This window comes from Anguilla anguilla, chromosome 6, assembly GCF_013347855.1.
Source record: "Anguilla anguilla isolate fAngAng1 chromosome 6, fAngAng1.pri, whole genome shotgun sequence".
NCBI classification, from domain to species: domain Eukaryota; kingdom Metazoa; phylum Chordata; class Actinopteri; order Anguilliformes; family Anguillidae; genus Anguilla; species Anguilla anguilla.
Genome location: NC_049206.1, coordinates 1580896 through 1600769, shown reverse-complemented (window position 1 = coordinate 1600769; position 19874 = coordinate 1580896). Strand labels below are relative to the sequence as shown.

Genomic DNA, 19874 nt, shown 5'->3' with positions numbered 1-19874 from the left:
TTTTTTCCCTCCGAATTCCTCGCTGGGTGGCTCGTCAGTTGTAAGGAAAACAAGGACGTCTCTCGAACGTGATGGAAAATATACAGTTTTATTTTCAACATAAAACATACAAGTTTATTTTCAATACCGGCAGTGACAAAGCGTACGAATGACACTTCGGATTCAACAGAGTCTGGCTGAAGCACAGACTTTTCCAGCGGCTGCTTCTCATTCGTTTTCCAAGCTTTGATCAGCAGTTGAATGCACATTCTAAGAATAATGTAGTCAGTTTTGTGACACCCATCAAATAGGACGTAGAGTATTGGCCTTCCTGCTGTGATTGTATTAGCATGTCTGTTGACTCGGGTGGTTCCCAATCTCTCACTCACGGTCGCTATTCTACCATTGTACCCACTGTATTGTAATAATGATAAGATCAAGGGAATGTGTGGCCAGAATACATATTGGCATCAGAGACAGATTTCTTACAATGTGTAGGTGTTTTAAGGGAAGGAACAGTAAATACCCAGGAACACTGAGGCCTTCTTGCTGGACTTTGCCGTGTTGTCGTGGCACAAATTTGGCTTGCCCTTCACATGCTACCAGGTCCTGCTGCTTACCAGAGTTCTCCTGCAGGGGGCAGCAGAGAGACAGGGCTCAGAGACAGCAGTCTCAGAACATTACTACATAGACTACTGGTACTTCACCCTGGTCCTGGACAGCCACAATAGCTGGTAGTTTTTGTTCCCATCTTAAACTTAGTAAACAATGTTAGACCCAAGTAACCAGGTGAGGTGGAATAACTGTGTAATCCTCCATTTCAATTGATTGATTAAGTGCCAACCTTTACACTCCCTTTACACTACATTTTAAGCTCTCTTAGACTGGCCACATATCAGATAAATTATTATTAACATATCAGCTTAACTGTACTCGATGAAATGGTCTAGAACCAGGGTAACAGACCCCTGTTCCAGACAGAAGAATTTGGGTACTGCTGTAATTGCACAGTGATGTGAACGAATTCTGTCAAGGTTTTGTGTTTGACTCCTGGAATGCTATGCTCCCCAAACTGAAATGAATTTGGGGCACAGAAGGTCCTTTTCATTTCATCAAGTGTGCTGTGTCCCAATCCAGAGAACGCGAAACAAAGCTGCAGGAACAAGTGTTTTTTTCTTTTTTTTACCAGCAGGGGGCAGTATTCCTTCTGGACCAAATAAATTCCAGCATCCCAGCAGCATACTGTAGATGGCGTTGTGCCGCGATGTTGATCTGAGATTCTGACTCCCTGTGCTCATTGAAGGTCCCATGGCGTTTTTTCAAAGAGTAGTGGTGTTAACCTCAGTGTCCGAGATTATACAAACATTAAATGCATGAAAAATAAAAATGCATTATTATGGACTTAATGCATGTTTTCTCGCAAATTATGGTAGGCTTTCGTTATCGAATAAAGCAATTCAGGCTACTTTCAAATATATTTTTAGATTCCTGCATATATAAAATATATTAAAACGTCAATAAATCTGTATTAGAATACAGTTGAAATACATAATTGACTCAATATATATGTGCACTATTCAATACCAGGCTCTAGTCTATTAGGTAGATTAGATTTAAAATTTTCATTTTTCAACATATTCCTCATCAGAGGCCTCCTACAACAAGGTTTTAAGTGTTTAAAAGATTCCGTTACATCAATGTCTGGGTCACACAGGGTTCAATTATGAGGAGTCTAAATTATAGCCATTAACAGCAGTAGCGTATTTTACGTAGCATAGCGGTAATAGTGGTGATAACATAGGGTGACACATTGCATTACACCATCTTGATTTAAAAAAAGGGTACCTTGTGGCGGTCTGGTCACGCCCATCTTACGTTTGACGTATTTGACAGGTGACGCAGTGCGTCCCGCACGTAATGCCAGAGAACTGCACTGACCCGAGGACACAGGAGGTAAGAATGAACTTTTCCAACACAAATCCCAAAATCTAACAAAAAGCTACGACAGCAACGAATACGCACAGCTTGAGACTGTCAGCTATGCAAGCAGAAATGGCGAAGGGATGCCGCGTAAATTTGTCCGATCCTTTGTTGAGCGACACAGTAGCTGGCTAGCCGACGTTAACTGGAAATGCCTTTGTTTTTCGGGCATGTGTTCGCTAGGTCGCCAGTAAGCGAGTCAGCTTGACAGTTCTAACAAAAGGCGACCAGCACACATAGGTGGAAGTCTCTCGTTAGTGTTGATTTATGCTTCTTTCTTTTCATTATCAAAAATAAATGACTAGCTCACCACGTTAGCCATCTGACAGTTTTAATCAAAGCTGGTTTCTGGGGTGAACGGTTTTAGCTACCAAGCTGAACACAGACTAAGTAGACAGCGAGCTAGAGCAACAGCCTTGCGTTTTGGGCTTGCTGGCTGCGTGAACTGGGCCGTTTTCATAAACGAAATCGCGTGTTAGTGGGAAGTCGTGGTGTTCTGCCAAATATAGCATCGTTTCCAAGTTCCTGTAAATTCATGATGCTAGCTGGACGGCGCATGCTCGCCAGAGCAGCTCATGCTGTCATTCTGTGGATTCCTTATGCATGCCACTGTAAGATTCTGTTGCCATAGTCTTTTATTCTGACGTTCAGTGATAGATCGCTGTTGCTTTACACAATACGGATATCGTAGAGAAATTTATCGAAGATTGAACAGGTCCCTCGATCGTGCTGGTAGCTGCAATTCAGTTGCAGTCAGCAAGTGTCAGTACATTTCTCAGTTGGAAATATTACTGAGATAAAAGGGGCACTTTAACTAGTTGTCTACACTAACTATGTTGTGGATATGCCAGTATGTGGTAAACACAACTGAAATGCAGGCAGCAAGCTTTTGGCACGCGTTTGGCATTTCTGCTCGCATGTGTGACGTGTGTATATTATATAGTTTTATTAAATTTTTTTTTTTTTTAAATTTTTTTTTTTTAATGTCTGTCCCAGGGCACCACACCAAACACTGCATTCTGAGAGGGGTCAGTGCGTCAGATAAAGATGGCCGACACGAAACGTCTCGCCTTCTCTATAATTCAGTTTCTACACAGCCAGCTGCGCTCCAGCGAGCTGTCTGCCGACGCACAGGAGAGCTTAGAAGGTGAGAGAGACGGACCTTCTGAATCTTCTTGAATGTTGGAATCGTGGGTTTATTTTATATATATATGCTCTCCCAGTGAAACTCCTCGCTGTCAGGTGAAAAGAAGCGGCTGACGGCTCCACATGTATCGGAGGAGGCATGTGGTAGTCTGCACCCTCCCCAGACCGACAGAGGATAAGCGCATCGACCAGGACCGTGATGCACACGGGGAATTGGTATAACGACTAAATTGGGGAGAAAATGGGAAAAAAAATATATATATATAATTGAATAAAAAAACCGCTTTTGTTTCCGGCGTCTCAGTTGCTGTTCAGTGTCTGGAGACGGCGTTCGGCGTGTCCACTGAAGACCAGAGCCTGGCCGTGTCCAAGAGTTTGCCGGAGATATTTGCGTCTGCCACAAGCGAGGTGAGGATGTGCGCTGCAGCGGTGAGGGATGTGGGCTGCAGCGGTGAGGATTTGCTCTGCAGTGCGTTCGTCAGGCTGGTCACTGTGGGGTGTGCTTCAGTGAATGCCCAGGTTTATAGAAAGCACTGGAAGTACAGACAGTGCCCTGCTCCTCACAGAAGAACACCAGGGACCCGGCTCACATGTAAATGTGGAGAATGTAAATGTTGAAGCTCTGGGCTGTACGTGTGTGTGTGTGTGAAAATATTCACTGCTCTGTGTGTGTGTGTTTCAGGTGCCAGATGCAGAGCCCCCCCAGGTGGAAGAGAACCCCCTCCTACATGAGCCCACCGTGGAAGAGCTCGCACGGGCTGAGAGACTCAAATCAGATGGTGAGCGTGTGTGTGAGCGCGCGTGTGTGTGTCCATGCGCATTATATATTTCAGCTCAGTGTGATTGTTCACCACTCCACTCCTCCCCCACACCGATGAGATGACCAACAATCTAATGCCCCCCGCCCCCCCCCCCCCAGGTAATGAGCAGATGAAGCTGGAGAACTTTGGCGCAGCGGCGGAATTCTACACCAGAGCCATAAAGCTGAACCCCGAGAACGCCGTTTACTTCTGCAACCGGTACGGAGTCTCCACGGCAACGCGTTCTCGCCCGTCCGGGGCGCTCCCGTCTCCATGGTAACGCTTTTCTTTGGGGCGTTCCAGGGCCGCGGCTTACAGCAAGATGGGAAACTACGCGGGCGCGGTGTCGGACTGCGAGCGCGCCATCGTGATCGACCGCAGCTACAGCAAGGCCTACGGCCGCATGGGGTAGGGGACGAGCGCTCACCGAAAAAACGTCCCGCCACACACCCGCTAGAGACTCTCTTATTTTGGGGGGGGGTGTTTCCCTCAGTTTGAGCGTCTGCTGACAGCTGCTGTAGTCTCAGAATCAGCCTGTCAGGTCTCATTTTGGGGACGCCTGGCGCCTCAGCTTACAGAGAGGCCGACTGACGACCGGAAGGTTAGGGGTTCGAGCCACTGAACCCCGTAACTGCCCCAGGGCCAGTGAACCCCATAACTGCCCCAGTGATCTTAGACCTATATCATGAAGCCAGAGCTGAACATTCTGTGGTTTCAGTCTGATCTTGTCTGACAGGTCAGAAAGCTGGTAAAACATTTCCCATGCCATTTCTCAAAAGAGGAATTTTGTTGGAATGGCCGAAGGTTGTAGATAGTGACCTTTTTAAGGTTTCCTTTCAAAGCCGTTTGTTAATGTGCAGGACTGTTCCTGCGGCCCACGGGGTTAACGGTTTTAAATAAGGATTTGACTGAGGTGCAGCTAGCAGACAGGCCCCTGGTGCAGGCAGGACAGGTTAGTATGGAAATGACACACAGACGCCAGTGCTGCAGTGGGGCGCTCAGGCATTTAAATTCGGTAATCCTGTTTCCTGTATACTCCGGCTGTGTGCTGGAAATGTGAAAATTTAAAAAGTGTGTGTGTCTAACGATGTAGGGTGACTGTGGAACTGCATGGTTCTAGTCCATTTAATGTCTTACTTGTGCGCACGTGTGTGCGTGTATGCGCGTGTGTGCGTGTAAAAGGCTCGCCCTAGCCAGTTTAAACAAACACACGGAGGCCGTGGGATACTACAGAAGAGCCCTGGAGCTGGACCCAGAGAACGAGACCTACAAATCCAACCTGAAAATCGCAGAGCAGAAGATGAAGGAGATGCCAAGCCCAGTGAGTCTGCGCTGTGCCCCACCTGGGAGCCAAACCTGCAACCTCTCAGTTACAAGCCCAGTTCCCTGAAACATTACACTACCAACAGGGCTGCGCAGCCCTGTCCCTGGAGATCTACTGTCCTGTAGGCTTTCACTCCAACCCTAACGAAGCACATCTCATTCAACAGCCAGAGATCTCCTTCAGCTGCTAATTAGCAGAATCAGGTGTGCCAAATTAGAGTTGGAATGATAACCTACATGAGGATAGATCTCCAGGAGCAGCCCTGGTGTGCACTGTACTACTGCATAGTATTATTGAACTGGCTGATGCTTTTCCTGTTTACAATACTTGTGGAAAACAACTGTGACTACACACAGAAGAGACTGTAACATAGGAATTTAGTGCAAGTCTGGCTGGACTCAGCCACTGTGCAAGTGAATGAAATCAGATGTTCATGCGAATAACATAAATATGGAGAACTGTAGTACTATTCTAAGTTGTAGTACAAACTATCATAATAAAACAGAGGGGAATTAAACAGAGTAAGTATGCAAGTTATCCGCAATTTTGAAAACTCGAGTTCTGTGGTCTGATGTGTGGTCAGCCGTTTTGTGTGTGACTGATTTCTCTCTCTCTCTTTCAGACAGCAGGAGTTGATCTGGCTGGATTCCTCAGTAACCCTAATTTCATGAGCATGGTAAGGGGAAAAAAATGGCTTCTGTAGCAGGTGCTGCTCAGTGATTTCTTGCCATCTAGTGGTGAAATTAGGTAGTGCCGTGACTGCTGTGGGGAGCTGCCTGGCTTCTCCCATTGAGACACTGTGGCTTCTAAAGCAGCTTTCAACAACAAAGCACTAAAACCGATTGGTTTAACTTACCAAAATGACTAATCGTTTTAATTATTGCTTTTTTTCAGGCAGCTAATCTAATGAACAACCCTCAAGTTCAGCAAATGTAAGTGGAATTTTAAAATCTCTCCTCTGTAAAATAATGTAAGCCCTGATTGTTGCCATGAGGTCACATTACGGAAACATCATGGATTCACAAGGGAGGATGATGATGATGAGGGTTTTCCAGTCAGAAAGTCAGACTTTAAAAAAAAACATGTTAACTCAGAGAACAGCAGATATCCTTCAAGTTAACCAACAACTTTTTCTCTAATATTCACAAAATAAGTGTTTTTATGTAAAACCTTTTCAGCAGCATTTTGCTGCCAGTGCTCAGGGATGTGCAGGAGTGAGATCAGATTTTACCGACCTTCTCCAGAGTGGCATTTTCTCAGGAAGCCGGGTCTGCTGGGGCTCACCCATCTGGTGTAGAGAGGTGCTGCGATGTTGCAGCTGCGTTGTGTGAACGTTGAGAGGACGTTGCGATGTTGGGGCTGCGTTGTGTGAACGTTGAGAGGACGCTGCGATGTTGGGGCTGCGTTGTGTGAACGTTGAGAGGACGCTGCGATGTTGGGGCTGCGTTGTGTGAACGTTGTGAGGACGTTGCGATGTTGCAGCTGCGTTGTGTGAACGTTGAGAGGACGTTGTTCAGTCTCCCGGTCTGTTGGGTCGCTCAGGATGTCGGGGATGATGTCGGGAATGTACAGCTCCCAGGGAACTGGCGCCACCCCTGGAGTGCCGGGATCGAACGACCTGTCCGGCCTCATCCAAGCGTGAGTTTACATGCTCCCGCCAGCAGGGACCTGCACCCAAAAACACACCCGCCCGCAGGGACCTGCACCCAGAAACACACCCGCCCGCCCGCAGGGACCTGCACCCAAAAACACACCCGCCCGCAGGGACCTGCACCCAGAAACACACCCGCCTGCCCGCAGGGACCTGCACCCAGAAACACACCCGCCCGCCCGCAGGGACCTGCACCCAGAAACACACCCGCCCGCAGGGACCTGCACCCAGAAACACACCCACCCGCCCGCAGGGACCTGCGCCCAAAAACACACCCGCCCGCAGGGACCTGCGCCCAAAAACACACCCGCCCGCAGGGACCTGCGCCCAAAAACACACCCGCCCGCAGGGACCTGCACCCAAAAACACACCCGCCCGCCCGCCCGCCTGCAGGGACCTGCACCCAGAAACACACCCGCCCGCCCGCAGGGACCTGCACCCAAAAACACGCCCGCCCGCAGGGACCTGCACCCAGAAACACGCCCGCCCGCAGGGACCTGCACCCAGAAACACACCCGCCCGCCCGCAGGGACCTGCACCCAGAAACACACCCGCCCGCCCGCAGGGACCTGCACCCAGAAACACACCCGCCCGCCCGCAGGGACCTGCACCCAGAAACACCTGCCCGCCTGCAGGGACCTGCACCCAAAAACACATCTGTACTCACCCGCACACCTGTGTGTCTGCGCAGGGGACAGGACTTTGCGCAGCAGATGCAGCAGCAGAACCCGGAGCTCATCGAGCAGCTGAGGAGCCACATCCGCAGCCGGCCGCCAAGCGCCAGCCAGGAGGAACAGCCCTGACACGCCAGTCAGTAAGCCCCGCCCAGCAGCCAAGCCCCACCCCAGCCCCAGCCCCAGCCCCGCCTAGCATCCTAGCCCCGCCTAGCCCTGCCCAGCAGCCTAGCCCCACCCCAGCCCCGCCTAGCCCTGCCCAGCAGCCTAGCCCCACCCCAGCCCCGCCTAGCCCCGCCCAGCAGCCTAGCCCCACCCCAGCTCCGCCCCAGCCCCGCCTAGCCTTGCCCAGCAGCCTAGCCCCGCCCCAGCCCCGCCCAGCAGCCCAGCCCCGCCCAGCAGCCTAGCCCCGCCCCAGCCCCGCCCAGCAGCCTAGCCCCGCCCCAGCCCCAGCCCCGCCTAGCATCCTAGCCCCGCCTAGCCCCGCCCAGCATCCTAGTCCCACCCCAGCCCCGCCTAGCCCTGCCCAGCAGCCTAGCCCCACCCCAGCCCCGCCTAGCCCCGCCCAGCAGCCTAGCCCCACCCCAGCTCCGCCCCAGCCCCGCCTAGCCTTGCCCAGCAGCCTAGCCCCAGCCTCGCCCTGCCCAGCATCCTAGCCCCAGCCCCGCCTAGCCCTGCCCAGCAGCCTAGCCCTGCTTAGCCCTGCCCCCGCCCCTTCTGTTCCATATTCCACACAACTGAATGTCTAAATGTGGGGTTTTTTTCTCTCTCTTTTTTTGGCAGATGGATTTTGACAAGGCAGGCTGTCCGTAGACATTTGAATCAATTTTTGCAACTGTGAAGAAAAGGGTGTTTAAATGAACTTGGAAAGTTTTTTGGGGTTTTTTTTTTGGTTTGGAAAAAAATGACTTGCATGTTTGGTCCAGTTGTTTTTTTCTTACCCATCTACAAAATACAAAAGAACAGGAAAATTACCCAAGAACAGCATGAGAACAGTCAAACAAAAACTGTACAACCTCAAAATGACCCACAGCAGGCTCCAACCCAGGACAAGCCACTTTTACCCGGCCTGGTCATCCCTCTGCTGGACACTCTCTACCTTGGCTGCTGCTACACGGTTTGAGCTTCAGGTGTGTAACTAATCCTGTCTGGTCACACGCTTCCGAAACCGAACTGCCAAACAGCATCCCAAAAACAAACCGGACTGGAATCATACCCCTGGGGTACTCCGCCGCTCTCTGATAAACCTGCTGTTCTCAGGTCTCTTCTTACTCAAACCAGTTCAGTCACTGCAGTGTTGTTTGTAACAAGCGAGGGAGTGTGTAGAGAAGGTTGTGAAATTAACAGAGCAGGATGTTTTGTTTGTATGTTCACGGCTGTACCGCAGGCATGTGAGGAGAAGGGCACCATGCTTAAACTGAACTGGAGCAAAACCACAACGACACTCAGATGGGAGTCAAATCCAGGTTTTTTCTTTTTTTTTTGCCTGTCGTGCCAAACTGTTTAATGTTTCTCTCGTTTTTCCAAATAAATCTTAAGGGTGAAATCAGACCGACTCGCTTTCTTTGACCGTCTCCGAAGCCTCCAAGTCTGAAAACGACAGTTACCTTAATAAGTCCACCGGTACGCAAAGGAGGTTAAATAACCTTGAGAGAGGCAAAGCAGAAAAAAGAAGCGATGCAGGTTTATAAGAGTTTAAATATCACTCATTAACCCTTTAAGGTGTGAAATCACAAATACGTGATCAGAATGTTCTTAACGCTGATGTAACAATCACTGCTGGTAACCAAAAGCAATCGAGAGTTCTAGAACACTGACAGTGTATGAGGGAAAGAACATTCCAAAAAAAATGTAAAATAACGTAGTCATCAAAAGGTTAAAGGGACAGTCAGACCTACACAGTCTTCAACACCCAGAACACAGAGAATGCACTGCAGAATGCAAAGGTACACAAGGAAAAAGAACTAAGAACAGGAAGACAGGACGGGACAGATAAAAATAGGCTCAAATCTTAAGAGGTTTTAGGTCGCGTGTGAAACAGACGAACACACGCATGTACCTCGTGTGCTAGCACGTGCTCCAGCGCACAGGCGGACCGTGAAGCCCCTGTGTAACGCAGCTTTCTGTTAAAGCACTCAGGCCTGTGCTGTGCTGGTCTTCTTTCATTCCTTATTCTGACAAACAGAATAAGGAAAAATCTGTGAAGTGCAGAATAAGTGCAGATAGTGTTTGGTAAACTTCTCGCCCACCAACCAGCCAGGCCAGAGAGGGAGGAGAGCTGCAGCCCAGGATCCGGGGTTGGGCCGGGACCCCCAGGAGGGGAGCGGAAACGCAGACCCAAAGCCCGACCGCACCGGACGCCCGCAGCGAGCGGATATCACCGCCCGCCAGACGCGGGCTCGCTCGCCCCACCCGCGGCCCGTCTTTGCGCTAATCCTCTTTCCCCAGACGCTACGCAAGCCGTTTAATCTCTGCAGGGAAAAAAAAAAAGCTTACATCCTCCCCCCTGCTCAAAGGCTCGAGGGGTTCCCAGCAGTTCTGCACCCCCTTTTTTCTGGGGTGTGCCAGGAGCTGCTTCCACCTGTTATGTGAGCAGAAGGGCCAGACCCGGCCATCGACGCTCCCAGGCCCAACCTGAGGCTCCAGAAAGCTCGTTACACGTTCCGTGGGCGGGGGCAACGCGCTCCTGTTTTAAATCTCATGGTGTCACCGGCAGCGTCAGGAGCACTTACACCGTCCTCAGAAGAGCTTAGCGCTCCTGCCTACGCCGCCTCTCGAGAATTAGCTCCCGTCCGTCCACGCGCCACTACTCACTCCCTCCGGCACACACACGCCTCGCATGAGCCTGCGCTGAGCTCGGCTCCAGCCGGGGGTCGGGGGTCGTCGCCATGGACGAGAGGCTGATCGGAGACGGGGGGGCCGGGCCGTCGGCAGCGGACCGGTGGAGACGCGCGCTGGAGCGGTGGAAGACGCTCCTGCGCAGCGTGCGCACGCTCGGGCTCTGGCGCTGGATCCGGGAGTACTGCCGCGACAACGGCCTGCTCACGCTCTCCATCTTAGCCGTGCTGACGGGCTGCGCTCTGGGATTCCTGCTCAGGAACCTCAATCTCTCCACGCAGGTGAGCTTCAGGGATGTGCACCTTTCCTTTGATCGATGATGTTTAACGTTGACAAATGAATAGTCAATAGTCGTCAAGGTAAGTTCCATTCACTATACCTACAAAAAGCCTGAGCCTCATGACACCCTGCGTGCAATATGTGCAGATCTGCCAGTCAAGTGTAAACATACAAACATTATGCTAAATGCTACCAAATTATCTCATAAAATGACCGAAAGTTGGGAACACTCAAACTACATTGAAAGAATTTGAATTGTCCTGCGTCACCGTCCTACCATTGAAGGTTGGGAGGGTGAAGCGGAGAGGAAGCACAGGAGTATTTGGTTATTTTAACGAGTCTGTAGCTATCGACAGGCCAGCTATGAACAACCTGAAAAGCTGAGAAGCTGAGAGGCACATCAGTACCTTCACAGCAGTACAGGGTGGACGGGTTGTGATGAGGACGGGAGATCATTGGATTTGATCACAGTGCTTTTAATAGTCTCATCTGTAGTCTGTATCTGTTCTTAATCCTCTATCTCCTAGTATTTATACCTGTTCTTTCCCGTTATCAGTGATTAATAGGTGTATTCATAAGTGTATCCAGTCAGAACTGCTCATACGTCATTTAGAGAAGTGTAACATGTATACGTCCTGCTCCCTGGAGTAGTTTTGTAGTAGGCTGTACGTTTCCCAGTGACTCTAATTTATTGCCCTGTAGGACATTGCCTATGTAAATATGCCTTGTAATGCAATTCTACTGTCCTTTTTTGAACGTTTTTTAAAAATGCTCCACTTTCACTTTCTCCTTTAATGGCCAACTAGCACCACTTGTGCGTAGTTCTGGATCTTAGAAGTAAAAGTGTCTGTCAGTTGATGACACTGGTGAGGATCGCAGTGATCTAAACGTTCGTACTTTCTGCACTTTTTTCAGTATGTTCAAAGAAAGAAAATCTATGTTTTTGGAGTCCCTCTTGCCTTTGATGTGTTTTGTGGTGCGTGAGAGCTCTCATCTCCCCTTTTCAGGCCAGAATCTACTTCTCCTTCCCGGGGGAGCTGCTAATGCGCATGCTGAAAATGCTGATCCTTCCACTCATCACGTCCAGGTACGCCCAATCAGAGCCCTCCATCCCCCACGAACTACCAATCAGAGCCCTCCATCCCCCACGAACTACCAATCAGAGCCCTCCATCCCCCACGAACTACCAATCAGAGCCCTCCATCCCCCACGAACTACCAATCAGAACCCCCCGTGCATCAAACGGAAAAAACTAACTGAGTGACGAAGGAACGCATGTAGTCTTACCCGGGATTAATTTATTGATACCCCGGTTACCTGACTCCAGAATAACGTGTTAAACTTTCGTGTTAAACTCACTGTTACACATAGGAGACCGCAAATGATCTGCCAGTAGTGTGGCTCTATACAGATCACTATCTATCTTGGTAGACGCGGATGTGTCTCTGGTGCGTAGGCTGCATAGACACAATCGCGTATCTTGCTACGGCACTAGCGTACAGGCGAGAGACTACGGAGAGCAGATATCCAGAGTTTTATGTCTAAGTTGGACCTTCAAACTGCTTGGGCTGCAGCAGTAAGAGTCTAAAAGGAATAGCAGGTTAAAGTGAAAATGTCGAGCATTGTAGGGCTGAATTGCCTGTTCTTGTCATTATGTTACGTTTTTATATGTTATGTTAGTACAGCAATGATCCCCCCTGCGCTATCTCTGTAAGCCTATCACACCAGGCAAACCTTTGTATCTGGCTGGGTGCCAACTCATAGGTATCAATATCTTTAGTCAGTGCCCACTATACCACACCAAAGACACCAACTTGTTCCCCATGACATTGGCTTTCCAGTAATACCAAACATGATTACGCTGCATTATGGAGAACCTACGGAGTACATAATGCTGATCCAGTAGGATACCCTTCACCCGTCCCCCACGTTCCACCAAGCAGAACCCCCCGTCCCCCGCATTCCACCAAGCAGAACCCCCCGTCCCCCGCGTTCCACCAAGCAGAACCCCCCGTCCCCCACGTTCCACCAAGCAGAACCGCCCGTCCCCCACGCCGGTGGACCCCAGTGAACCCCGTGTAAAACGGAAACTGAATCTGGACCCTTACTGACGCAGTTTGATGTCGGGGTTGTCGGCGATGGACACCAAGGCCAGCGGACGCATGGGGATCCTCACCATCACGTACTACCTGTGGACCACGTTCATCGCCGTCATCGTGGGCATCGTCCTGGTGACCACCATACACCCCGGCACCGGCGCCGAGAAGGACAGCCATCACCACAGCAACGGACACGTCATGACCTCCGCCGACGCCCTACTCGACCTCATCAGGTGAGCCACACCTTGCTGCATACTCTCTAGAGTGTAGGCAAATTAGCCTAGTTGGTCTGAATGGCCAGTTCTCCCCGTTATGTGTTCTAATGTCTTATGTTCTAGATGGGCTGAATGGCCTATTCTCATTATGTATCACTAAGTTCCAGATGGGCTGAGCGGTCTCCTCATTGTCTAACATTGGATGGGGTCCATACAGAAACATTACACCCTTTCAGTGGATCCTATAGATTTATATAGACAGATAAATAACTTTTTTATCATGATCATTTCAGTCATGCGGTAATATTACAAATAACAACAGCAACAATAATAATGTTGCTATTATTAACTGAAAAACAACATTTAGTCAATAAAACGATTGGCAAGATAACTCCAAAATGGTAGCTGCTATTGTAATCACAGGACTGGATGTACCGTGTCCCCAAGTTTCCTTTTTGAGTTCAGCAGAGTTCACTTTGAGTTTGAGTTCACTGAGTGACACATGATTCAGTGGAAAGTGAAAAAGCTTTGCTGGTGACACGCACTGCATTGTGGGAATCAAGTAGGAGATTTAGGACATGTGGTTCCACCTGATTCCTACAGGCCATCTGAACAGTGCGCGGATAAATGAATTAAGTCATTTAAACTCCATTTGAATCTGAGGACTCAACTCCTAACAGGAGAGGTGTGTTCATTTAGATGAGCATAATAATAGCAAAACAAAAGGGAGAGAATAAGGGAAAGCTGATTAGACCTGTTCGCCCGTACGCGTGCTGTGTTTGGTGTTCCGGGACCACAGTAATCCCTGTCCCGTGTCACAGTGCTTTGCCTCTGGCCAGCTACGCCATCCGCTGAAATCCCCGGAGGATTGGGCTAATTTTAGCCCGGGGGGACGATGGCGCACGATGGGGAGCGGCTTTGGATGAGCGAGTGAGCGAGCGAGCGAGGGGAGAGAGGGGTGCACCTCTGTGATCAGTACACAGCTTAACGATCATCGTCAGCAAGAGGCCCAAACAGAGATCACCTGTAACCCAAAAACCCCCAACCCACTTAACCTCCAAACCTAAAAGCACCACAACCCACTTAACCTCCAACTCTAAAAGCACCACAACCCACTTAACCTCCAACTCTAAAGCCCCTCTAACCCCTCGCTCAGTAGCCCCTCCCATTTTGGCAGATTGCGGAACATATATGGAGTCTAAAGGGCTCTTTCCAAATGCTCATTTTTACCTCCTTGCATTCTTTCCTCGTTGCCTTAGCTTCCCCCAACAGAGGTTGCGAGGGCAGAGGAATGGAGGAAACATGTATTAGGATAATGGAACGTCATTGTTCAACCAAGCGTCAGTCTGAAGCCACATGTGGCAGATGGGGAGAGGTGGATCCACAGATCGATCATTTAAACGTCACATATTCCGAAAAAAAAAACACTTCCGCAAAGGATGCACTCATACTTCCTTGCTCAAGCATCCTTTGGGGGCCTCCTAGCTCCCTGCTCCAAACTCCTTCAAGGAGCATTTCATGGGTTGGAATGTCCTTAAAGATGGCAGACCTCAAATGATTTCCAGGTCAGTCAAGGACAGAGCAGATGAGGATGGATAAAATAAGCGATTGGACAGATCCTAAAGAGAGGGACGTAACCCTGGGCAACTGGGGAACCTGTAGGGTATTTGGGCTGCTACCAGGAAAGACATGTGCAGGATGATCTGCAGCTCTGTACAGGATCTTGGCTTTGTTCCCGTCGAGTTCACAGCGCTCACGCATCTAGATGTCCGGGGGCGGGAGGACAACCCGAAGGAGACAATAAGAGTTTTTGTTTTTTCCCCCCCCCCCATCAAGCACAGCCTATGACTCAAATCACTCAGTTTGATAACAGTTCTCATCTTTTTCTTTCCAAGGAACATGATTCCAGCCAATCTGGTCGAAGCAACATTTCAACAGGTAAGCAAAACGCCACCCTGAAATTAACCAATAAAAAGAAAGAACAGCTAGCCTGACTTCTGACGTCTGACCCCTTGGCCCCCCTGTCCAGTATAAAACAGATCTGGTGAACACGGTGAAGGCGGTTGATAAAACCCTGCAGCCGAACCACGTGTACATGATGCCGGACCATGCCGACCCCAAACTGAGCCATGCCGTGTCCCTGGAGCTCACCCCCGCCCCGGAGTTCCAGTACAAGATCGTCCCCGGTTACAGCAAGCAGATGAACGTGCTCGGCGTCGTCGTCTTCTCCGCCACCATGGGTGAGGCCACGCCCTCCAACAAGCACCAGCCAACCAGGCTGCAGGGTCACACGGGGGCTGGGTGATGTGATCTCCATGACTGAGAAACCTCAATGAACTTTGTCAAAGTCTCGAAAAACTTTTGGTGGCAGAAATCATTTTTTGGGGAAAGCATTCAATGAGAAGTTGAGCTGAATTAGAAAGATTACTTGGGAAGAGTGGGTATATGAGGTGGACTACTGCAATGACCCTGGTTTCGTGTCTCAGGGTTGCTGCTGGGCAGAATGGGGCAGCGAGGCATGCCCCTGGTCAGCGTGTGCCAGTGTATCAACGAGTGCGTGATGAAGATCATCAATGCTGCCATGTGGTGCGTTATCAGCTCTCACAATTACACACCGCCATCAAGCCACATGTCTTTGTTGCAATGGGGAATCTTGGGGAGCTTAGTAGTGCAGCACAGAGACAAATGGCCATGTACTATCGCTCGCTGTCTCTCCTTCCCTCCCTCTCTCTCTCCCTGTCAGTTCCCTTTTCAGTTTCTTATACCTGGGAGGGGGATATGCAGTGTGTAAACTGACTGTTTTATGTTTTATCTAAGGACGTGACTTGTGATTAGTCCTTTCTCAGGATTAAATTGTGTCAAAAGCATTCTTAAATCTCAGTCAGTCTCCCTCCCTCTATTCCTCCCTCCGTCTCTCTCCCCCTCTCTCTCTCTCTCCTTCCGTCTCCCCCCCTCTCTCAGGTATTTTCCTTTCGGGATCGTGTTCCTGGTGGCGGGTAAGATCCTGGACATGGAGGACCCTGAGAGGATTGGGGAGAAGCTGGGGATGTACACCATCACGGTGCTGCTGGGGCTGTGTGTGCACGGCCTGGTCCTGCTGCCTCTCTTCTACTTCATCCTCACGCGGAAGAACCCCTTCCCCTTCATCCGGGGGCTCCTGCAGGCCCTCGTCATCGCCTTGGCAACCTCGTCCAGGTGAGACCGCCCTTCTCTAATGCAGTGAGACTGCCATCCTTAAAACACATCATGCACTCCTGCCTTCGCCCTTGACCAAGGCACTGGGTTCAGAACTGGAGTTGGTCTCCAGGCGCTGCACTGTGGCTATCCACTGCTCCTAAGCAGCTAGGATGGGTCAAATGCAGCGGACAAAGTTCCCCATGGGATCAATACAGTGCAAGTTAAACTAAAAAAAAAAAAAAGAAAAAGAAAACAAACCAGCTTCTCTTTAACTGGGAGCTGGGGAGAACGTGCCTGCTTGGACAGGTCTAAAACCAGTCTGATCATCACTCTCATAATGGTTACGGTTGGACTGATCAGCTGATCTAGGATCAGCACATTCATGCACAGCTGTGTGTTACATCAGAAGTGCATTTGTGGAGCCTCAGCAGATGCAGTAGCCTCGGGGGTAGACAGAAGAGCAGCCAGTAGATGGTGCAATTCCAGTTCTTAATTCCCCCACAAGAAGGGCCTACCAGCAGGGTTTGTACAGCAGACCTTTCAACACTCAAAAGTCCAGACTGTACAACCCCGGACTCAATAAGAGCCACAGTACTGGGAGGAATTAGCATTTTTAGTGACCCCCCTGCCCTCTTCCCCAGCTCCGCAACCCTCCCCATTACCATGAAGTGCCTGCTGGAGAACTGCGGCGTGGACCGGCGCATCGCCCGCTTCGTCCTGCCCGTCGGCGCCACCATCAACATGGACGGCACGGCGCTGTACGAGGCCGTGGCGGCCATCTTCATCGCCCAGGTCAACGAGTACGAGCTCGACTTCGGCCAACTGGTCACCATAAGGTACGCACACCGACCAACTGGTCACCATGAAGTAAGCACACTGGCTAACTGGTCACCACAAGGCAAGCACATCGGCCAACTGGTCACCATAAGGTACGCACACTGACCAACTGGTCACCATAAAGTAAGCACACTGACCAACTGGTCACCACAAGGCAAGCACATCGGCCAACTGGTCACCATAAAGTAAGCACACTGGCTAACTGGTCACCACAAGGCAAGCACACTGACCAACTGGTCACCATAAAGTAAGCACACTGGCTAACTGGTCACCACAAGGCAAGCACATCGGCCAACTGGTCACCATAAGGTAAGCATTTTGGCCAACTGGTCACCATTGACGCCCAGCCAAGCAGCTCAGGGAGATAAAGATCAGGCCCCAGGAGCTGTAATATCCCGTTAACCCCACCGGAGGGAAGTCATCATCTCTGATCTTCTTGGTCTGTTGGTCATTCCAGCATCACAGCGACGGCCGCCAGCATAGGGGCTGCTGGGATACCACAGGCTGGCCTGGTAACCATGGTGATCGTGCTGACCTCAGTGGGCCTGCCGGCCGATGACATCACACTCATCGTGGCCATCGACTGGGTGTTGTGAGTCTTCACACCATCATCTCCCCATTTTGAACAATAACAAAAGTGTACACAGCCAATATAGTCAATATTAATATGGACAGCAACAAATCCCTATCCTGATAAAGCTTAGGCTTGTCTTAGGGCTGGAAACACACTTCATGTAAATTAACATGGTTGTCATGTGTATCCTGTGGTCTTTCAGAGCGCTCACTGTGCACATCTCCACCCCATCTTGTCTCCCCCCCTTCCTCTCTCCACCCCTCCCTCTCTCCGCCGCTCCCTCTCACCGCCCTTTCCAGGGACCGGTTCCGCACAATGATCAACGTGCTGGGCGACGCCCTCGCCGCTGGCATCATGGCGCACCTGTGCCGGAAAGACTTCCCCCCAGAGGGCAGCCGGGTGGGCGCACGTCAGACGCGCAGACACACACATACACACAGACATACAAACAGACAGACATACCGACAGACACACGGACAGACAGACACACGCACGCAAGCCAGGTACAGGCAGGTAAACACACACTCTGGCCTGATAAAGGCAGGTACAGGCAGGTAAACACACACTCTGCTTTAAAGGGAGGTAAAGGCAGGTAAACACACACTCTGGCCCTTTAGAGGCTGGTTTTATGGTCCAGGAGCAGACCCATAAAGAGGGATCCCATCTCCCTCCACAGCTCCACACACATAGCCAAGCAGCGCAGTGATGCAACAGGTCAGGTGGTTCAACAAAGGGCTGACAGGGAGGGGCCAGGGTTTCACTCGGGGGCTAACGATGGCTCCGCCCCTTCTGTGTGTTTCAGCGGAACACGGTCACGTCCTACAACCGGTTCGCAGGTGTGCCGGATGGGGGCTTACCTGCGAACCCCATGGCCCAGACAAGTGTGCAGCAGACGACCGTGCCCACAGAGAGCATACCCCGTATGGGTGGGCCCCCAGAAGGAGGGCCTCAAACGGGTGGGCCCACAGAGAGTGTGCCCCGCATGGGTGGGCCCCAAGTGGGTGGGCTCACAGAGAGCGTACCCCGTACGGGCGGGCCGCGAACAGGCATGTCCCAGATGGGGGGGGCCCCAGCGGGCGTGTCCCTGATAGATCTGCCCATCCTGGCCTGCAAGGACTGTGTTCTGGAGGTGATGGGGGAGCTGGTGGCCGAGATGCCGGCCAACAACTACAAGACCTGCCACGTCTGAGTCCCTGGCCTGGGATCCGCAACAGGCATCCAACTTCCTTAGCCTGTCCTTCTGCTAGATCGATCCCCCCTTCCTCCCCCTCGTACGCCCCCTTTCTAAGCAACTGCAGAAAAGCAGAACTTGTGTGCTGGCACACGTCCGAGGAAAACCTAGTTTTCAACTGTCTGCATTAAGGTATTAATGTTTCTGTCCGACTTAGTTTCTGCATAGCAGAATAAATTGTTTTCAGTGACAAATTGTTTGTAAAATATACATGAGATTCCATTTTAATCAGAGGGATTTTAAATCACCGCGTAGAAAGAGTCGAAATGTGGGACTGAACCCTCCCAGCACAACAGGGGGACTCGTACACGGCGTGAAAGCTGGAGGCTGTGTGGACAGAAGCGCGTCTTGCCAAAGGTTTTCTTTTTTAAAATTAACTTTCAGGGTTGCCTTGCGTTTCTCACCAGTTACATCAAACCACAGTTGTTTCATTTGACATTTCTCCTTCCCCAAGACGTCTTCAGAAGAGCAAACCTTCCAAGCAAACAAAATGTGTGAAAAAAGAAGACAAAGCAGTCATTCACTGCCATTACCTGTGTCAGATCTGTCTCTGTGTTTGTCTGCACATATACAAAAACATTTTCTTGTACATTTTACATTTCTATTAAAATGTAATTTTTGAGGAAACCACCTCATGAATTTTTTGTTTTTTTTTAATCCAGGGTAATTCAGCGACTTGATGTGCACGTATTCACAATAAACAGACCATCAACTCTAACATTCACAGTTAATCTCCCCACAGCTTCCACGGGCAGTATGTGAGAAGGGCGTCCGATTTATCTGTCCTAACAGGAATATTGGTGCGAAATATTCAGCAAATGGGTCAAACTGCTGAGCCATTCACGGAACAAACCGTCAAAGCAAAAACTAGCATTTTCAGCTATGTTAGCCAGTCTCTCGTCTCTGGGTCGTACAGGCATAACTTGGGGTCGGGGAAATGACCATTTTTGTATTTGGCTCGATTCTGAAAACATTACTAGAACTATATTAGTCAGTTTCAATGCAAACCACGGAGACCATGATTCAATTTCTGGAACACATCATTCACAAGTAATCTGTCCGAAAGTAAC

The 19874-nt window shown here is 50.3% G+C and overlaps 3 protein-coding genes across 5 annotated transcripts in view; 2 read left to right on the top strand and 1 right to left on the bottom strand.

Moving 5' to 3' along the window:
* LOC118228936 (receptor expression-enhancing protein 6-like) overlaps positions 1-19874 on the bottom strand; it is a 38754-nt gene that overhangs the window by 17212 nt on the left and 1668 nt on the right. Inside the window, exon 2 of one of the 2 annotated variants that reach the window (XM_035420533.1) lies at positions 506-609. The exons of the other annotated variant lie outside the window; for it this stretch is intronic. The gene's annotated coding sequence lies outside the window, so the exon portion shown is untranslated. The remainder of the gene's footprint in view (positions 1-505; positions 610-19874) is intronic. 2 annotated transcript variants of the gene reach the window in all.
* On the top strand, positions 1804-9103 carry LOC118228911 (small glutamine-rich tetratricopeptide repeat-containing protein alpha-like). 2 transcript variants are annotated; one of them, XM_035420494.1, is made up of 12 exons: positions 1804-1932; positions 2956-3106; positions 3410-3513; positions 3788-3884; positions 4025-4124; positions 4209-4313; positions 5088-5226; positions 5852-5905; positions 6124-6161; positions 6772-6867; positions 7572-7690; positions 8338-9103. In XM_035420494.1, the coding sequence occupies exons 2-11, from the start codon at positions 3007-3009 to the stop codon at positions 7681-7683; spliced, it is 945 nt and encodes a 314-aa protein (XP_035276385.1). In that variant the 5' UTR covers positions 1804-1932; positions 2956-3006; the 3' UTR covers positions 7684-7690; positions 8338-9103. The 2 variants fall into 2 exon arrangements, with proteins under 2 accessions (XP_035276385.1, XP_035276387.1); XM_035420496.1 differs by having other exon boundaries at positions 7572-7694.
* On the top strand, positions 10102-19267 carry LOC118228864 (excitatory amino acid transporter 5-like). The gene is made up of 11 exons (XM_035420398.1): positions 10102-10673; positions 11679-11758; positions 12788-13003; positions 14881-14923; positions 15015-15225; positions 15472-15571; positions 15947-16180; positions 16804-16998; positions 17457-17591; positions 17873-17972; positions 18376-19267. The coding sequence occupies exons 1-11, from the start codon at positions 10443-10445 to the stop codon at positions 18760-18762; spliced, it is 1932 nt and encodes a 643-aa protein (XP_035276289.1). The 5' UTR covers positions 10102-10442; the 3' UTR covers positions 18763-19267.